Below are 19,548 nucleotides of genomic sequence, written 5' to 3' on the forward strand. Positions count from 1 at the left end.
ACCTGCCAATGCAGGAAACCCAGGTTCGACCCCTGGGTTGGGAAGATCCCCTGGAGAAGGAAATGGCCACCCTACTCCAGTATTCTTGCCTGGAGAAATCCCGAGGACAGAAGAGCCTGGTGGGCTACAGTCCATGGGGTCACAAAAGACTTGGACATGACTGAGCAACTAAACAGTAATTTAATCAATGCACATTATACGTAAGCACACATTATTCATACAGGCACACAAATGTTTGATGGCATTACACCCATAGAACTTCTCTCAAAATTGTAGTCAAGCCTCTCAAACCCTGTCACTGTTTTATCAGCTAAATTTACGTAATATTCTAAATCCTTGGCTGTCATTTCAACAATCTTTACAGCATCTTCACCAGGAGTAGAGTCCATCTCAAAAAAGCACTTCCTTTGCTCACCCATTAGAAAAAACTCTTAATCCATTAAAGTTTTATCATAAGATTGCAGTAATTCAACCACATCTTCAAGCTTCACTTCTGATTATAATTCTTTTTCTGTTTCCACCACACTGCAGTTCCTTCCTCCTCATGAATGTTTTTTTTAAAAAACATTTTTTGGTGCACTGGGAAGACCCAGAGGGATCGGGTAGAGAGGGAGGTGGGAGGGGGGGATCGGGATGGGGAATACATGTAACTCCATGGCTGATTCATGTCAATGTATGACAAAACCCACTACAATATTGTAAAGTAATTAGCCTCCAACTAATAAAAATAAATGAAAAAATAAAATTAAAAAAAAATAAATTAAAAACATTTATTTATATACTTGGGTGCATCTGGTCTTAGCTGTGGCATGCAGGATCTTCGTTGTGCCATGCAGGCTCTTTCATTGCGGTTCTCAGGAATGACAGAGGATGCAATGGTTGGATGGCATCACCGACTCAGTGGTGAGCAAGCTCCGGGAGATCGTGAAGGACAGGAAGCCTGGCGTGCTACAACCCATGAGGTCGCAAAGAGTCAGATACAACTCAGCAACTGAACAGCTAGGACTCCCTAGTTGTGGTGCTAGGGCTCACTGTTAGCGGCACTCGGGCCTAGCTATTCTGTGGCAGGTGGGGTCTTAGTTCCCTGACCAGGGATCGAACCTGTGTCCCCAAAACTGCAAGGTGGACCCTCAACCGCGAGACCACCAGGGAAGCTCCGTGAGTGTTCTTAACGGCATCTAGAATGGTGAGCCCCTTCCAGAAGATTCTCAGTTGACTTTGTCCAGATCCATCGGAGGAATCACCGTCTATGGCAGCTAAAGCTTTATGAAATGCATTCCCTAAGTAATGACTTGAAAGTCTTCTTGATCCACGGGCTGCAGTATGGGTGCTGTGTTAGCAGGCGTGACAACAGAATTCCTCTCGTTGTACATCTCCATCAGGCTCTCAGATAACCATGTTTATGTGCGTTATCCCTGGTGAGGGAACTAAGATCCCGCGTGTCAGCTCATTTGTCAATGAGCAGCACTGATAGACTTGCTTGACATAGGGTTGCCTCCAACTTTCAACTTGTAAGTAACACAGTATCTGTGAAGCACAATAAAGCAGAGGGCAATAAAACAAGTGTGCCCGTTAAGTAAATACATTCCACTTCCTTGAAGTACTTTATGCAGATACGATGAAATATTTTTATGTGCATTACTGATCATTTCCTTGGTATATACTCCAAAAAGATACCAGGGTCTAAACATTTTTAAGATGCTTCATAACTCTTGCTAGAGGAGGGAGACATTTCACAGAGAGAAGTGTCAGCAAAAAAACGAGGATTCTAGTATAGAAAACAGAACAAAACAAGCAAAAAACCCAGACACCTGCCCCTACGAAGGGAAGCAAATGGAGAAGGTGGGTGCTGAGGTTATGCACAGAAGCTGTATCCCCAAATGGACGCACGCTCCAGGTTGGAGCCCCAGACACACACCCATACCCAGAACTTACCTATTTTCGTAAGTGACAGCTGCCCCACTCATCTGCTTCCCCAGCTGTGTAGGGTCATTGTCCTCACTGACCCCCAAATGCCTTACCACCATCCTGAATAGCAAGCGGCGTGCAGGGCTCAAAGGGGAGGGGGGCAGCCCTCCCCCTGACATTCCTAATCCCCTTCTGCTCATGGGAAGGACCTGTCATGGAGTGGTCACTTGGCCACTCCAGGGGTAAGAAAGACTTGGAAATTCCTGGCAACTACGTGTCAGACTCAAAGTTCTATTACTGTGGCAGAGATGAAGAATAAATATATGGGACACTCAAGGTCTATTTCAGGAACAAAAACGAAAGTGTTAATGAAACAAAATCAAACAGATGATTCCTTGCCATCGTTTTCCGGGCAGGAGGTGCTATCTCATATTCAGTGATCTTACCCCTTTCAGCATATAAAGACAAGTGGATGAAGAATTATTAGATTAGAGGACTAAATCTCTTTAACATGTACAATGAGGAAGGGACTACACTTTCTTGAAATGACATTTAAAAAGAAACAAAAATGCCTTCCTCTTCCTCTGAAAGCATTCTGACCACAAATTCACATCTTTTCACTTCTTTAACCCCAAATCCCCTCCCTTACAAGAGGCATACTGGGGGATCCCCTTCAGGAAAACCCACACACTCTGTGACAACAGAATAGCTTAGAAAACCACAGCAAGTTTATTCATTGGCAAGGTACATACAGAAAGCATTAAATGTTTGTGTTTCTAGGTGCCAGCATATGCTTTTGAAAATGTTTGAAGTCAATAACACCAACAGCATAATTAGATACCATATCTTCACCCAAGCGTGAGTTATCAGCTTTAAAAAATATTTACCTAAAATTAAATATTTATATATGTACATGTGTGCATGTTCAGTGACTTTAGTCCTGCCCAACTCTTCCTGACCCCATGGACTAGAGCCCGCCAGGCTCCTCTGTCCACAGGATTCTCCAGGCAAGCAGACTGGAGTGGGTTGTCATTTTCTCCTCCAGGGGATCTTTCTGACCCAGGGACCAAACTCGCATCTGTGGCTCCTGCATTGCAGATGGAATCTTTAACGCCGAGCCACTGAGGAAGCCCATACATGTACATATACTGTGCATATATTACCTACAGTTCTTTTGAAAAATAATAAGAGATAGCTAATATAAACTTTATTAAAATTTAAGAGTCCATACCTGATAATGCCTTAAATTTTTCTGAGGAGATGTCTTCTTGAGCCATTCCCCTAAAGTAATTCACAGATTCAATCTATCTTAGAACTGGAAGGAATTTTAAGTAATCACCTAGTTCACCCAATGCCTTAAGAAAAACAAAGAATTACTGTCACTTTTTAGATCAAGTTACATGATGTTAAGTGACTCACCCAAGGCCACAAGACTATTAAGTTTCTGTTTTCTCAGCTATTTTTTTCCTTCTAGCCAAACAAATCTCAATACCAAATGCATGTACACTCATAAGACATTCAAGTGCAAAATAATTCATTGAGAAATCCCATTCCAGGATCCACTGTGCTTACTCAGTAGGATAAATGGCATCTGTCTAATAAAAACATATAGCAGTGTTACATTCAGCTTCTTGGCTTTGATTCTGATTAGTAAAACGCACCCCCTACACTGAGGACAAACAAGATGTAAACTTCAGTATAAATGCATGACTGGATTGGCTCCGTTTAATGCATCAGTCGCTTCAGTCATGTCCGACTCTTGCAAACCCATGGGCTGTAGCCCGCCAGGCTCCTCTGTCCATGGGATTCTCCAGGCAAGAATACAGGAGTGGGTTGCCATGCTCTCCTCCATGGGATCTTCCAGACCCAGGGAGTGAACCAGCATCTTTAAAGTTTCCTGCATTGGTAGGTGGGCTCTTTACCACTAGCACCACCAGGGAAGCCCCTATTGCACCTAGCTCCATGCAGACCACTCCTTCCATCCAAAGAAATGTTTTTGGAGGAAAGGAGAGGAATGTAAATCAGCAGAACAGAATCCAAGGACTCTCGGTGTGTTTGTAGTCAGAGCCTCTTGGGGTGGCCTCTCCTGCGTTTGACTTTGCAGAGCTAACCAAGAGGACTCGTTTAGGGGCCAGAAGCCTCACACACAAGCCAGACATTTCTTGCTCAGAGTCCCCCACTCCGAGATGGGTTCTGACAGCCGGGACATGCATGCACATTCTTCGGGACACAAGCCTGCAGAGACACGGGGGGTGCTGGGGGGACTTCCGTGGATCTGGACAAACTTCTCAGTCGCTTCTGTCCACCTTGCACTTTCTAGAGGAGACTCACCTTGGAAGGACTTGGTTGGGGTGTAGTTTAAGAACCTGTTCCAAGCGAACGCTCATTATACTTGGCAGATGGAAGCCACATGGGTCCTTTGGTCAGGAGAACAACAGTTTAGGTAAAACTGAAATGTCCACTCTTCTGATACACAACACGCTTTACGCAACTGAAATCTGGGAAAACCGCACAACCAGTTGTGGGTTTAGATGGATCAAACAGCAGCAGGTTTAGTAAAATGTGTCGCCTGGCCCGGAGTAGCTACAATTAATTGCAATTATTTTGGATTACACTTAACACCATCTGGAGGACCTTTTCTCGTGACGGGCTGGCATCCACCACGTGGCAGCCGGGGTTCTCCATCCGCTGGTAGCACACTTCTACCCTGGAGACAGGCAGAATGAAAGAGTCAGCCCATGTGTTAACACAGCCCTTCGTGCAAATGTTGTTTTCCTACCGTAATACAAACAGCTTGAAGCCAGGTCCCCATCTGGCTGAGCTCACTTCCCCCACCCCAGGCAACCTGTTGTGCACAGGAAACATTTGACACATCTAGTTTAATAAATGAAAAATTAATAATATTTTATAGCTAACCTTTATTGAACGCCTAGTACTGCCAAGCCTTAGCATTCTGCATGTTCTTCTCATTTTATACTCCAGAGTAACTTTAGGAGTAGAACCATTGTCATTTATCCCCATTTGGCAAAGAAAGGTGCAGACGCTTGAAGAGATTAAGTTTCCCAGTGGCAATTTTCTCAGGAGTCCACACCCTGAAGGATTCTGCACAAGCCAGAGGTCCTTGGCATGCACACTGTCTTCACTTAGGACTCTTCTGCAATTGCACAGAATTCCACCTCCCCTTCTGGTGTTAACCAGCCTTTGTGTGTGCGGAATGCCCAGGGATGATCATGTGACCAAAACTCTAGAGCTTTGTGGTTAAAACAGTACCCAGACTCAGTCATAAAAAGGAATGAAACAATGCCATCTGCAGTGACGTGGACGGATGGACCTAGAGACTATCACACTGAGCAAAGCAAGTCAGACAGGGAAAGACAAATATCATATATCGCTTAAATGTCGGATCTTAAAAAAAAAAAAAAAAACAGTTCCAAGGAACCTATTTACAAAACAGAAAGAATCAGAGATGTGGAAAACAAACTTATGGTTAAGTAAGGAAGTAACTGTTAGTCGCTCAGTTGTGTCCGACTCTTTGCGACCCCACGGACTGCAGCCTGCCAGGCTCCTCCATCCCTGGGGATTCTCCAGGCAAGAATACTGGAGTGGGTTGCCATGCCCTCCTCCAGAGGATCTTCGCAACCCAGGGATTGAACCCGGGTCTCTTATGTCTCCTGTGCTAGACATATCACTTAACGTTTTGAGCATCAGTTTTGGAAGCTGTAAAACATGGCTCATATTGTCCTTGCAAGGGTTACAGAGCATCAGAAATAAACGCCTGACACAGAGGGATCCCCTAGCAGGTAAGACTCACGCTGTGATCATCAGACAGTGCTCATGCGCATCCTGTTGTCTCACTCAGGTTCACCCTGCCGCCAGCACAGCCAGGACCAGGAGGAAGGTATCCCCTGGCTACAGAACAACCTCGCTGGAGCCCCAGGGAGCTGTCCCAGGGGAAGGGGTGACTCTAACTAGGAGGATATTGCCTCGCTGGTTTGGAAAATGGGAGCCATGTCATCTCCTCCATTCTGCTGGAGTCAGCGCTGTTTCTGGGTCATCACCACAGCCAGAGACCCCTGCCCCTCACATCACATCAGGACACCTACTTTTGACGAAATATGCTGTCGGTCTCCAGCTCAGCCTCCTCTCTGGTCTTCTCCATGCCCCGGCCCTCAATCCTCTGCATCCTCTCCTCGGGGCTCACAGTGAGCAGCAGGACCAGGTCGGGTTTGAGCAGGTCCCTGGGCCACTGGTATATAGGGTGATGGACAGGGGGCAGGTGCTGGAGGCCCCCACTCACCTCGGTGGCTATGGCATAGGTGGCCGTGCTGTGCCAGTACCTGAGAAGGAAAAGGGTAGTGAGTTCCCTGTCTGCAGAGGAAATCAACGCAGTGCCTAGAAATCAGCCGCTGAGGATGTCAAACCAGGGATGGCCCTGCTGAACTTGTCCTAGTGCTGTACACATTAAAGAGATAAAACAAAATCCTATTTTTTAACATATGTATAACATGTAAAAATTAGTTAGAATCAGTAACCACAATAAGAATTTGGCGCACACTTCTCAGAGCTCCATTTTCTCAGCTGAAATTGCATGTGTGGCAAGACTACTCTGTTGCTTTGGCCCTGCAGGATGCTTTCTTTTTTGAAGGCATGATGGCAGAGGATGTAGATCTATTTGGTTCAGTTCAGTTCAGTTCAGTCTTTCAGTCGTGTCTGACTCTTTGCAACCCCATCGACTGTAGCATGCCAGGCTTTCCTGTCCATCACCAACTCCCAGAGCTTGCTCAAACTCAAGTCCATTGAGTTGGTGATGCCATCCAACCATCTCATCCTCTGTCATCCCCTTCTCCTCCCACCTTCAATCTTTCCCAGCATCAGGGTCTTTTAAAGTGAGTCAGTTCTTCACATCAGGTGGCCAAAGTATTGGAGCTTCAGCTTCAGCATCAGTCCTTCCAGTGAATATTCAGGACTGATTTTCTTTAGGATGGACTGGTTGGATCTCCTTGCAGTCCAAGGGACTCTCAAGAGTCTTCTCCAACACCTCAGTTCAAAAGCACCAATTCTTCAGGGCTCAGTTTTCTTTATAGTCCAACTCTCACATCCATATACGACTACTGGAAAAACCATAGCTTTGACTAGATGGACCTTGGTCAGTAAGGTAATGTCTCTGCTTTTTAATATGCTGTCTAGGATGGTCATAACTTTTCTTTCAAGGAGCCAGCGTCTTTTAATTTCATGGCTGCAGTCACCATGTGCAGTGATTTTGGAGCCCAAGAAAATAAACTCTGTCACTGTTTCTATTGTTTCAGTAGATTTACTTGGTAGTCTGTTGGTATTTAATATTGTGTGCTGGTCAAATAAAAATTCACAGGCCCATTCGGTTCCTATGGTGTTTTAAAACAGAACTTGTTGAGATGACAGGGAAGCAACCTAAGTGTCCACCAACAGAGAAATGTATAAAGAAGGTGGGGGTCCATATACATGATGGAATATTACTCAGCCATGAAAAATAATGAAATAATGTCATTTGCAGCAACATGGATAACCTAGAGATTATTATACTAAGTGATATAAGTCAGAGATAGACAAATGCGTATGATGTCACTTATTATGCAGCATCTAAAATATGACACAAATGAATCTAGGATACTGAAACAAACACAGAGAACAGACTAGTGATTGCCAAGGGGGAGGGGAGCTGAGGGATGAATCGAGTGGGAGGTTGAGGTTAACAGATGTAAGTTATTATATACAGAACGGATAAACAACAAGGCCCTGCTATATAGCACAGAGAACTATATTCAACACCCTGCGATAAACCATAACAGAAAAGGGAGTCTCACTCAGAGGAGACCCCAGACAGAATTCACTGTTCCTCCCTCCGGGTTCTCAACCCTTTCCTACTCAACTCTGTTGAAGGATTCATTCTAAGTCAGACATAGCCATTTACAACCTCTTTTTTGTCTCCTCCATTAGAGAAATCATTTTTTAGTCATCTCTATATCCTAAAGCCTGAAACAAGTGTCTGGCACACAATAAGTATGTAATGAATAATGTTTTATTGGATATATGAAAGGCTGCATTAGGATTAAACCAATCAATGCTAAAGAAAACCAACCCTGAGTATTCATTGGAAGGACTGATGCTGAAGCTGAAGCTCCAATACTTTGGCCACCTGCTTTGAAGAGCTGATTCATTGGAAAAACACCTTGATGCTGGGAAAGACTGAAGGCAGGAGGAGAAGGGGTCGGCAGAGGATGAGATTGGTTAGATAACATCATCGACTCAATGGACATGAATTTGAGCAAACTCTGGGAGAAGGTGAAAGTGTTAGTCACTTAGTCATGTCCAACTCTTTGTGAACCCATGAACTGTAGCCCACCAGTCTCCTCTGTCCATGGAATTCCCCGGGCAAGAATACTGGAATAGGTAGCCATGCCCTCCTCCAGGGCATCTTCCCAATCCAGGGATTGAACCCAGGTCTCCTGCATTGCAGGCAGATTCTTTATGGTCTAAGACACCAAGGAAGCCAATGGGAGATAGACAAGGACAGGGAAGTCTGGCATGCTGCAGTCCATGGGGTGGCAAAGAGTCGAACACAACTTAAAGGCTGAAAAACAACAATTAGAATCATTTTATTAATTGGCATCCTTTACTACACTCTTGCCCTGTTTTTGTCATATTCCAATTTTAAGTGACAAAATGCAAAACTCCAAATCCAGTATCAAAGGACTACAAAAACATTTAAACCTTCACAAATATTTATGAAACAGTTAATACACATCCCACTGTATAGAGGCCCCATGGCCCCATCCTTGTCTGGCCTTTCCACTCACTGCATGCGATGCTTTAAAATCCCAGACTGTTAATCACTTTAGATGTGAACTACTTTTCACAGTGCAAAGGACAAGCTTGTCCTTTATCAAAGCTGTGTGTTGTTTTACTCTCTGCCACCTACTCGTCTTGTGAATATAGGTGAGTCTTAAACTCCTTGTCTGGAAAATGAAAGTCATGAAAGCTTTGTTTTTTTCCCTATAGTTTTTACAAAAATATTCAAGTGCTTATAAAAAATGTAACACACTGTCATTATAAGAAAATATTTAATTCTTACTGGGCACCAGTTAAAACAAAAGCTGCATCATTTTGCATTATGACAACAACACCGAGAGTACTTAAAAAGAATAAATGTAAAAAAATTGATTTGGGAGTTGATCAATTCTAATGTCATTCATCCTTCAGAGTCCCTTTCCACCTCCAAAAAGCATGGCCATTGTAGCTGCTGCATGCTTGAATTCTGCCCAGGCCATTCATGTGTATCATTTTTGTTGTTTTTTAGTTGTCAAGTCGAGTCTGACTCTTTTTGACCCCATTGACTGTAGCTCGCCAGGTTCCTCTGTCCATGGGATTTCCCAGGCAAGAAGACTGCAGTGAGTTGCCATTTCCTCCTCCAGGGGATCTCGACCCAGGGATAGGACCCCTGTATCTTATGTCTCCTCTATTGGCAGGAGGATTCTTTACCTCTGAGACACCAGTGAAGCCCTGTGTATCACTTGCCAGACTCCTAATCACTTACAAACCTGTATTCTCACTTTTTCTACCAGACACATCTTGTCTCCCCAGCTGAATAAATCCACGCAGGTCCAGGTTTTCTCCTTCTTGGCAACAGAACTACAATTTGCACTGCATTTTGCCCATTCTCCCAGTTCACCAAATTAAATACTCAGCTATGAATATAGAGGCTGATACCATCTAAATGTAAAAAGCCTTCTTTATTCTAACAAAACCATCAGCAACAATAGATTTTTAAAGGTAATAAGGGTGATTAAGTTGCCAACCTTAACCATAGTCACCATCAAAAATTACTCCATCTCCCTTATTTTTTCAGCTAGATGATGGTGTTGTCTAAAATGGATTTCGTTAAAAATCTTTAAACATGAACAAAATCCACTCAGAGGACAAATAACTGCTCTTTTCTTCTCATCTGACAAGGTGATCTAGTATTATCTCTTTAAAGACCAAAATTGCAGACAATTCACAGACACAAAGAAGAAAAATCAGGGAAGAATGGGGGCCCTGTTTTGCAAAGCCAGAGTCCTCTCACTGACAACACTGCAGCTCATTTTAAATAATCACAGCCTCTGGCCATCAATTTCAGTCTCTTTATTATTTAGTTTTCTCCATTCCTGCCATCAGGGAAACCACATTAGTTCAAATCAGATGCAATTTGCTGATGTCTTATACATTGCTTATATAATAATGCTTTGTATTTTAATAGCAATTTGTTGTTTTCTATGCATGTCCGCCTACATCAACTCATTGGATATTCATCATGAGTCTTTTCTTCTTTTTTTCATTTTTATTTTATATTGGAGTAGAGTTGAGGAGCTCAGTCCTGGGTGTTCATTGGAAGGACTGACGCTGAAGCTGAAACTCCAGTACTTTGGCCACCTCATGCGAAGAATTGATTCACTGGAAAAGACCGTAATGCTGGGAGGGGTTGGGGGCAGGAGGAGAAGGGGACGACAGAGGATGAGATGGCTGGATGGCATCACCGACTCAATGGGCATGAGTTTGAGTAAACTCCGGGAGTTGGTGATGGACAGGGAGGCCTGGTGTGCTGCGATTCATGGGGTCGCAAAGAGTCAGACATGACTGAGCGACTGAACTGAACTGAGAGTTAGTTAACTATGCTATGTTAATTTCAGAAGTACAGCAAGATGATTCAGTTACATGTATCTATTCTTTTTCAAATTCTGGTCAGCAGGGAACAGATAAGGAATCACGGTGTCAAGAATAAGCATCTGCCTCCATGCAGGAGCCAGTGCTGCTCGTCTGGGGACACCTCAGGCAATAATACGCTTCGTGGAGTCACACTTCATTAGGAAAAGCCTAGTCTTTCTCTGCAAGATAAAGGGGACTGTATCACAAAAAAAGATATCAGTGCAGTAAATTCGGACACTTTAACAACAAGCTGAAAACATCCCACAGGTGATGAAGTCCCACAGTAGAAAGCAAAGCCTTTCCCTTCCTCTAGGACCCTTTGGGACTTGCCGACTCTGAAATAGCTATCTTGCCATCCCCACAGTCAAAAGTACCCACTGGTACTAGAGCTGAGACGACAGTGAAGGCCTGCTAACTAATTTCTACTGTTTTCATCTCTCCCCCTCAATCACCACCTCACACTTCATTCTCAATATACAGAGTGATCTCTTTATGAAATTTCAGATATGCAGGTATCTGTCTCTTTTGCACGGAGAAAGACATGTGAAGAGGTAGAAGTTCTATTTCCGGGTGTGGCAATTAGCTTTTACTTAAAATTGCAGTATAATTGCTTCAGAATACTATGCTAGCTTCTGCTGTACAAGGATGTGAATCAGCTATATATATATACACATATATCCCCTCCCTTTAGGACCTCTCCCCTGTCTCACCCCTCTAGGTCATCACAGGGCACCGAGCCGAGCTCCCTGAGCTATAACGCAGCTTCCCACTACGCATCCATTTTACACATGGTCGTGTTTACATGTACCTGTCAATCGCAATTTCCCAATTCCTCCCACCCCTCTTCCCCCACTTTTTGTCCACACGCCCATTCTCTACATCTGCAGGCCCTGCAAATTGGGCCATCTGTACCATTTTTCTAGATGCACTAATATACAATATTTGTTTTTCTCTTTCTGACTTACTTCACTCTTTAGGCCCAACCACGTCTCTACAAATGACCCAATTCCATTCCTTTTCATGCCTAAGTAATACTCTATTGTATATATGTGCTCATCTTCTTTATCTTTATGGCATCACCGACTCAGTAGACATTGAGTCTGAGCAAGCTCCGGGAGCTGGTGACAGGACAGGGAAGCCTGGCGTGCTGCAGTCCATGGGGTCGAAAAGAGTCGGACACGACTGAGCGACTGAACTGAATTGAACTTCTTTATCCATTCCTCTGTGGATGGACATTTGGGTTGCTTCCATATTCTGGCTATAGCTTTTAAATGACTAACGTTTCCACCAGGAACAGTGGAAAAGTTGGACTAGTTATAGTGGAAGACCAGCAATGCTAAATGTTGACCAAGATGTGGGTCGAAGGGAATTCTCGGACACCACTGTGGGGGGAGGGTGCTGTGAAGTTTCAACCACTTCAGCACTTTTTTGTGGCACCTCCTCCAGGTGAGTACACCTGAGCCCCCTGCACCCTTGCAATCCCACTCCTGGGATTCTAGGCAACAGAGGCACACACGGGAAACTGAGGGCCGGCATCAGCTAGGTCCATTCAACTGTAACTTGCTTAATAAATAACAAACTGTAACCTGCCTTGACTGATCAAGCCTGATTTAACTGTTTTCACAAACCCCTGCATGTTCTATAAGCATCACGTAGCCTAAACAATAAGTAACAAGATCCTTCTCCACCCCTATTGATAGCATCTTGGTCCTAGGAGTCTTGAGATGTTTGCCCAAGTTGGAGTGGAGTCAGTGGTGTGCGATTCAAGCTCCAGGCTTAGGACTGGTTGGGACCACTGACCCTCCCAAGGTAGTGACTGGTCAGCTACCTTTTGATGTCAGAAGGCCAAAAATGTCAACTATGTGGCCATTCTCTGGACATGCTTGGTCATACCTGCACTGTATCATCACCTCACCTTTCCCCTACTTGCTATCACCTTTTCCCAGGCTCCCCACACCTCAAGACCACAAAGGCTTCCCTTGTGCTGGTAAAGAATCTGCCTGAAATGCGGGAGACCTGGGTTCGATCCCTGGGTTGGGAAGATCCCCTGGAGAAGGGAAAGGCTACCCACTCCAGTATTCTGGCCTGGCGAATTCCATGGACTATACAGTCCATGGGGGTCGCAAAGAGTCGGACAGAATTGAGTGACCACTTCACTCACCACACCTCAGAGTACCATGCATCTTTATCCCATAAATATCCGAGCCCCTCGCTTTGGAGAAGGTGGACCTGAGATTCTCTCCCATCTCCTAGCTTGGTGACCTGGTGAATACAGTCTTTCTTTGCTGCAAACAGAGGCTCAGGGTTTGGCTTGGGGAGCTCTGGGCAAACCAACCAGGATTAGTAACACACGTGGGCAAACAAGACTGTATGAAAGAATGGTTATGGCAACAGCGACAAAGCTCACAGGTTGCATGAAGTCAGATGCAAATGGCACTCGAAGTCTATCTGCCTGTGTAGGCTGTTCAAGAACAAGCAGAACAAATAAGATCCAGGGATGGATAATCAAGGCCATGTTCCCACCAGGGGAAGGACTGAAAAGGAAGGACTTACAGGGTGGAGTAAGGTTCTAAGTCACGACGTGGGTGCAGGTTGTCCTCGGCTGTGTTCACTTTCTAAAATTCCTTGAGGCTTCCATTTACAATTACTTCTCTTCCCTTAACACTTGTCAGACTTTAATGCAATCACTCATCTTTCCAAAAATAAGAAACATTGCAGCAGGAACAGTAAGATGTACATGGGAGAAAAGCTTAGGACGAATTCAGCTGCTATCAAAGTCTTGTGGCCCTCCCTGTCAACTGTATCTCTCTCCTTCCCAGGGGACGGCACTCTCCTAAACTGAATGGTCAACACCTTTCCAGACCTTTTGTTTTTAATTTTTAATGGGAGGATAATTGCCTTACCATGTTGTGTTGCTTTCTGCCCTACAACAGTGTGAATTAGCCTTAAGTATTCACATTCCAGAACTTCCCAGGTGGCAGAAGTGGTAAAGAACCCTCTTGCCAATGTAGGAGATGTAAGAGATGTGGGTCCTATCCCTGGGTCAGGAAGATCACACTGGAGGAGGGCATGGCAACCCACTCCAGTACTCTTGCCTGAAGAATCCCATGGACAGAGGAGCCTGGTGGACTACAGTCCACAAAGTTGCCAAGAGTCAGTCACGACTGAAGCAACTTAGCATGCATGCATGCTTGCACACGTATGTCCCCTCCCTCTTGAATTTTCCTCCCACCCTCCACCCTCCAGCCCTTTTTATGGTATTTTTTTCCTATTATTTTGCATGTAGTCTACTGAACATCTTTGTGTAACTTGATTTCTTTCATTTGAAATGATGGTTTTGTAACTTAGACACATCGACATATCGTACTCAGGTACACAGCTACAGGACACGCCATTCTATAAATACGCCAGTATTTATTTACTTTCTTCTGCTGATGCCTATTGGTTTTTCAAGGTTTTCAGTATTATGAACAAAGCTGAAATAGACTCTCTTGGTGTTTCTCCAGGAGATACAAGAATCTGCTCAAATCTTCCACTTTGCTACATCTTCTCAAATTGCTACCCAAGTCACCAGGCAGGTACCCACTCCCACCAGCACCACACGGGTTTCTACTGATCCATAACATCTCCAGCTCAGACCTTTTCAATCAGGGCTCACTACCCCGATGAGAGGAAACTGGGACCTCATCGTCATTTTAATTCTCATTTCACCGATTCCTGGTCCCTTTAACCCTAGTACGACTTGCTTGTTGTACCTGTTGTCTATTTTTGTGGCACTTTAAAAGCATTTTTTTTTATTTATGGGAAGTTAAAATATAACTCACCCTATGTCACTCTTATTATCTGAAACCTTCCCAAGGCTCCCCTCTGCACTCAGAATAAAATCCACACACTTTATCACAGCCATAGACACTGCTGATCTGTCTGGTTTTTCATCCATCCAGATAGCAGACACTTGTCCAGAAGTTCTCCTGGCCTGTTTCCAGCCCTGGAACATGTTCCCTTCTTCCTGTCTCTACACTTTGCTCTTGCATCCCCCTCCAGCAAAGTTTTTACTCCACAAGTTTCCACGTCTGTCTTTCTAGGGTCACTCACAGCTCAGGCCAATGGCACCTCCTCACACAGGCCTTACTAAGCCACATCTAGCGGGGGTCAGCCCTCCTCCACCACACGACCTTGCACTCTCCTCTCACAGTACTTACCATTCTCTGATTATTATCTTACACATCCACGTGCTGGACTGTCATCTTCTCCTTCAGCACAATGTCTGCTCCATGAAAGCAAGTAATTTTCTAGCTCATTCCCCACCGAATCCCCTAAATCAAGAAGTCTTTGGCAAACAGTAAACACCCAATATATGTTTGGTGAACAAACCAATAAGCAAATGAGTCACTGAAAGCTTGACTTGTGAAGTAGGGACCTTTGTTAATATTCCCAACATGGCATTTCCAGCATTCTCACTCTGGCAAGCTACTTAACTTTTCTAAGACCTGTGTTTCTCATTAGCAGTTTCAGTATCCAAGTAGGAGTAATTATTCCAGAGTTTAGGATAGTCTGTGGAATGTTCTTGGCAAAATGCCAGCCAATGGTATAGGCTAATAAATCATAGACATTATTCCTACTATTATCATAATATAGTTTGGCTTAAACACAATTGTATAATTGCATATACATATGTACACTACACGGACACACAGACAGACAGACAGACAGACACACACACACACACATACATTAGGAAAAAAATGCCAGATTCAAGGCAACATTACAAATACCTGTCGACAATCACAGGAGATTTGGTAGATTCTTTAGCTATTTCAGAAGCCACAATATAATTGCCCAAAGAGTAAAAAGCTCTTCTAATGATAGTTGGTTCATCATCAAAGATTTTCCTCCACTGGCTGATGCAAGAGGGTGGTGACTTCAAGAGAACAGCCTTGAGTGAATCTGAAACTGACTGGGTCACGGTGGTTTTACCTGCAGGTCACATACAAAATACAGCAGATCTTAACCAAGGCCACGGTATCTCTCCCCAAAGTTAACAGCAACTCAGAAAGAGCAAAGACAATTTTTCTACCTATAAAACTTAGGAGTGGATTAAATAATATGATTCTTTATTTTTTTAAAAAATTGCTGACCCTTAGGAACTTGGGATTCCTCTACTGGTGTTAACAGAATCCATCTGACCTCTGTCCTAAGTCACTTCAGTTGTGTCTGGCTCTAGAGACCCCACAGACTGTAGCCCGCCAGGCTCCTCTGACTATGGCATTTTCTAGGCAAGAACACCTGGGTGGGTTCGATTCAGGGGATCTTACTGACCCAAGGATTGAACCCATGTCTCTCATGTGGGTCCTTTACCACTAGCGTCACCTGGGAAGCGCTATTAATAGAATGTATGTTGTGTTCAGTTGCTCAGCCGTGTCCAACTCTTTTCAACCCCATGGACTGTAGCCCACCAGGCTCCTCTGACCACGGGGATTCTGCAGGCCAGAATACTGGAGTGGGTAGCCTTTCCCTCCTCCAGGGCATCTTCCCCACCCAGGGATGGAACCCAGGTCTCCTGCATTGCAGGCAAATTCTTTACAGTCTGAGCCAAAACAAAATGGTCACCTCACTGGTTTACAAACTAATGAGAAACTCTGGCATCAGCTCCCAGGCCCTCATTCCCCTCCTCAGTCAGGGGACACAGAAAGAGATAGCCTCCCACGGAGCCTCACAACACTGGCTCTCCCGGGTCTGCCCTGCCCTTGGGCCACCCTCCTCCTGCTGCTGTGTTCTGGGCCAAGTGTGGGCACATCTCTTGCATTCTGACGCCTGTGTGGCAGCTTTGAAGTCTTCTCCCCTCCACTCCCTAGTTTTCCCAAACTTTGCTCCCGCGGTTCCTGGCCGCACTGGGCCACTCCAAGACTCCAACTGCCTGCACGCTGCCATTTCTCCTGTCTGGAGGATCTCTCCCACCTTCCTCACCCGACCAGCGCCTGTCCTGCTAAAAATCCAATCCAGGGATCCACCCCTCCAAGCTCTGCCAGACCATGACCCACCCCTCCTCTCCCACACCAAGGGGGTTGCATTCCCCTGTGTTCACGGGGGCACCCGAGGCTCAGCTCCCCTGGAAGTTATCCATATTTCATCCCAAGCCAGCTTCACTCCGTCCCTGGCACACAACAGAGGCTCACAGGAGGCTTATGAGTTGAACCCTCAATAAGTTTTGCTTGCTGAGACCCGTCTATTTCTGCAACTGATCTGTTAATCTCACTGCCTAGTACCAGCAGGTGACATCTTCTTACCTGTGGCATCCAGGCCCTCAATGACAATAACGGGGAACCTTCCTTTCTGGACCTGCTCTGGGCACTGGTCCACCAGGTCGAGCACTGCTTGGGCTTCAGGAATGAAGGACGTGCACTGGAAAGCAATATCCACATGTCAGCAGCGGGGCCACGGGGCCGGGGCAGCAGCTACGTCTAACTGCTGAGAAGACAGCCCGGGGCAGATAAGGCAGAGTTGTGTTTGGCACCATGCCAAAGTGCAAAGCATTTTGAACCTCAGAAAGGGCAGGCTCGGCTTATTTTATGATGCAGTGGAGGCTCAAACAGGCAGTAAGTGTCGGGACCACTCGGCCTGCAATTCTCACGGACCAACCTCCCCCAGAGGAGGAAGGACGGGAGAGATGCCTGACTGCAGAGCAGCGTCTCGCGGCGGCAGTGGACCATGGACCCTGGGTCACAAACGTGCGGAATCAGCCCCACTGGAGGCTCCAAGGAAAGCAGTCAGTACCCTGTCCTTTCCTGAGCACTCAAGGGCTCAGCAGAGTGCCAACTGCTGCAGGTCTCTGGGCTTCAAGGTTCTGACCTGTTCCTGACCTCACTGTGTACTCACAGCATCTCTAACAGAGAGGCCCGGGCGTGTTCTTTTCTTATGTGCTTTCTCTGAGCGCCTTATTCTAAGTGCGTTGGGAGTATCAACTTGGCCCCTCTTCAAGACAACTCTACGAGAGCGCTATCGTTATTAACCCCATCTACGGATTAGGGAAACCAAGGCAAAGAAACGCTTAAGAAATTCATTGAAAGTGACACAGATCATAAATACCAGTGCCTGCTAAGTTGCTTCAGTCGTGTCCAACTCTGCGACCCTGTGGACTGTAGCCAGTCAGGCTCCCCTGTGCATGGGATTCTCCAGGCAAGAATACTGGAGTGGGTTGCCAAGCCCTCCTCCAGGGAATCTTCCCAACCCAGGGATCCAATCGGAGTCTCTCAAGTCTCCTGCATTGGCAGGTGAGTTCTTTACCAGCAGCACCACCTGGGAAGCTCAATAAATACCAGCGTCTGGATCCAAACCCAGGTTTTGCAATTGTAAGCGCTCAGAAATAATCCCGAGTTCCTAAAATGTATCTAAGATACAAGAGTCCAGCCTCAGTACCTGCCTATAGGCTGCGGCCAGAATGTCAGCCATCCCGCACCAAGCACCTCTGATTCTTTGTCCTACCACCGCGAGGCAGGTGTGTTACACACGAAATAAGTAGCTGCCAGCAAGCAGGCGGGCACCACTGAAGTCTAACTTTCTCCAACCCCCAAACTCAAGCCTTCTTCTCTACACTCCGACCTCCTAGAACCTGATAACTGCTTCTGAGATGGCACAGCTCTTGCGCACAGCCAGCCGCCTCTCCCCTCCCCTCCCGGGCACCCCACGGCTCCTGCTTAGATGTCAGCTTCCCACTGACATCCAGTTGGGTTGGGGGTCCTGGCGGGCAAGAATCCGGAAAGACCCCGGGGTCTAAACTGCGGCTGGCACAGCGGCTGCCTTCACCACCCTATCTGCTAACAGGAGTAAAGAGGTAGAAGAGGTCGGGACAGGCCAGCCCCCGCCCCGGGAGAGCCCACTGCCTCCACGTCCCTGCTGCGGGGGGTCCCTGAGCGCTGGGAAGGGACCTGACTTCTTACCGCCTCCAAGACGGCGCGGGCGGCCTCCCGGTGCGGGAAGACCCCGGCGCTGGGCAGGTCGGGCACCACCGGGTGTAGCTTGGGCTCCGGCGCGGGCCCCACGCGCTCGCCGCCCAGCTGCCACCAGCCCCGGCCGTCCCGCCGCTCCCAGGGGCGTCGCCACAGCTGGCAGAGCGGGTCCCCGGAGAACTCGGCCAGGCGCGGGCGCGGGGCCTCGGGGCAGGCGTCCAGCAGCGCCAGCAGCGCTTGCCGGGTGTCGGGGCTGTCGCGGGGGTCGCGGAGCAGGAAGCCGTGCTGCAGGGCCCCAGCGCCGCCGTCCGGGCGGTAGCCCAGCAGCCGGCGCAGCTCGCACCGCTGGAAGGGGCCGCGCCGCAGCTGCTGCCGCAGGTGCTGATGAAGCCGGGCCGCGCGCACCCGGGCCCCCGCGCCCCCAGTCCCCGGCACGCTCAGCGAGTAGCTGCGGCCCGGGGGGCCCAGGAGCGCGGCCACGCGGGGGTCGGGGCGCGCGCCCGGGGCCTGCTCGCCCACCGCGAAGTGCGCCAGGGTGCAGCCCGGCAGCTCCAGCGCGAAGCAGCGCGGCGGCTCCATGGCCAGAGCGCAGGCCCCGCGCCGCCGGCTCGAGAGGCGCGCGAGCAATCGCCGCGCGCGCGGGTGGCGGCCGAAGGCCATGGGCGCCTCCCGGTGCCGCCCCGCACGCTGGGGAAACGAAACCGGGGACCGGCGGGCGGCACCGCGGGGGAAGCGAAAGCGAAGCGGCGCCGGGAAGTGGGCGGGGCCCGGGATGGGGCGACTTCCCCGGTCTCGCCTCCGCCTCCGTCCGACCGCGAGGGCGCGCCGCAAGCAGACCGCCTCCCGGAGGGGCAACCGCAGTGGCCGGGGCGCCGGGCCGCCTCTGATCGGGACCCACGATGGGAGGCGGGCCGGTGGCCCTAGGCCCCCGATTGAATAATTCCTCCTCTGTTGCTTGTGCCCGGGTACGGGACGC

At 47.4% G+C, this 19,548-nt stretch overlaps 1 protein-coding gene across 1 annotated transcript; it reads right to left on the minus strand.

Annotated features, from left to right (window-relative positions):
• Window positions 1-2,614: 2,614 nt before the first annotated feature.
• CMPK2 (cytidine/uridine monophosphate kinase 2) lies at window positions 2,615-19,247 on the minus strand. Its single transcript, XM_061154752.1, has 5 exons — window positions 18,564-19,247; window positions 16,914-17,028; window positions 15,402-15,603; window positions 6,012-6,245; window positions 2,615-4,615 (listed from the first exon to the last, which is right to left on the minus strand). The coding sequence occupies exons 1-5, from the start codon at window positions 19,230-19,232 to the stop codon at window positions 4,498-4,500; spliced, it is 1,338 nt and encodes a 445-aa protein (XP_061010735.1). The 5' UTR covers window positions 19,233-19,247; the 3' UTR covers window positions 2,615-4,497.
• Between the last annotated feature and the right edge of the window lie 301 nt (window positions 19,248-19,548).

This window comes from Dama dama, chromosome 11 (genome assembly GCF_033118175.1).
Source record: "Dama dama isolate Ldn47 chromosome 11, ASM3311817v1, whole genome shotgun sequence".
NCBI lineage: Eukaryota > Metazoa > Chordata > Mammalia > Artiodactyla > Cervidae > Dama > Dama dama.

Bases quoted from the DNA above. Each gene is read 5' to 3' on its own strand.
- CMPK2 (XM_061154752.1), bottom strand. From the start codon at position 19,232: ATGGCCTTCGGCCGCCACCCGCGCGCGCGGCGATTGCTCGCGCGCCTC. The intron at 15,604-16,913 runs GTAAGAAGATGT...TGTGACCTGCAG, and splicing joins TGAGGGCCTGGATGCCACAG to GTAAAACCACCGTGACCCAG. The intron at 4,616-6,011 runs GTAGGTGTCCTG...GCCTGTCTCCAG, and splicing joins GACAGCATATTTCGTCAAAA to GGTAGAAGTGTGCTACCAGC.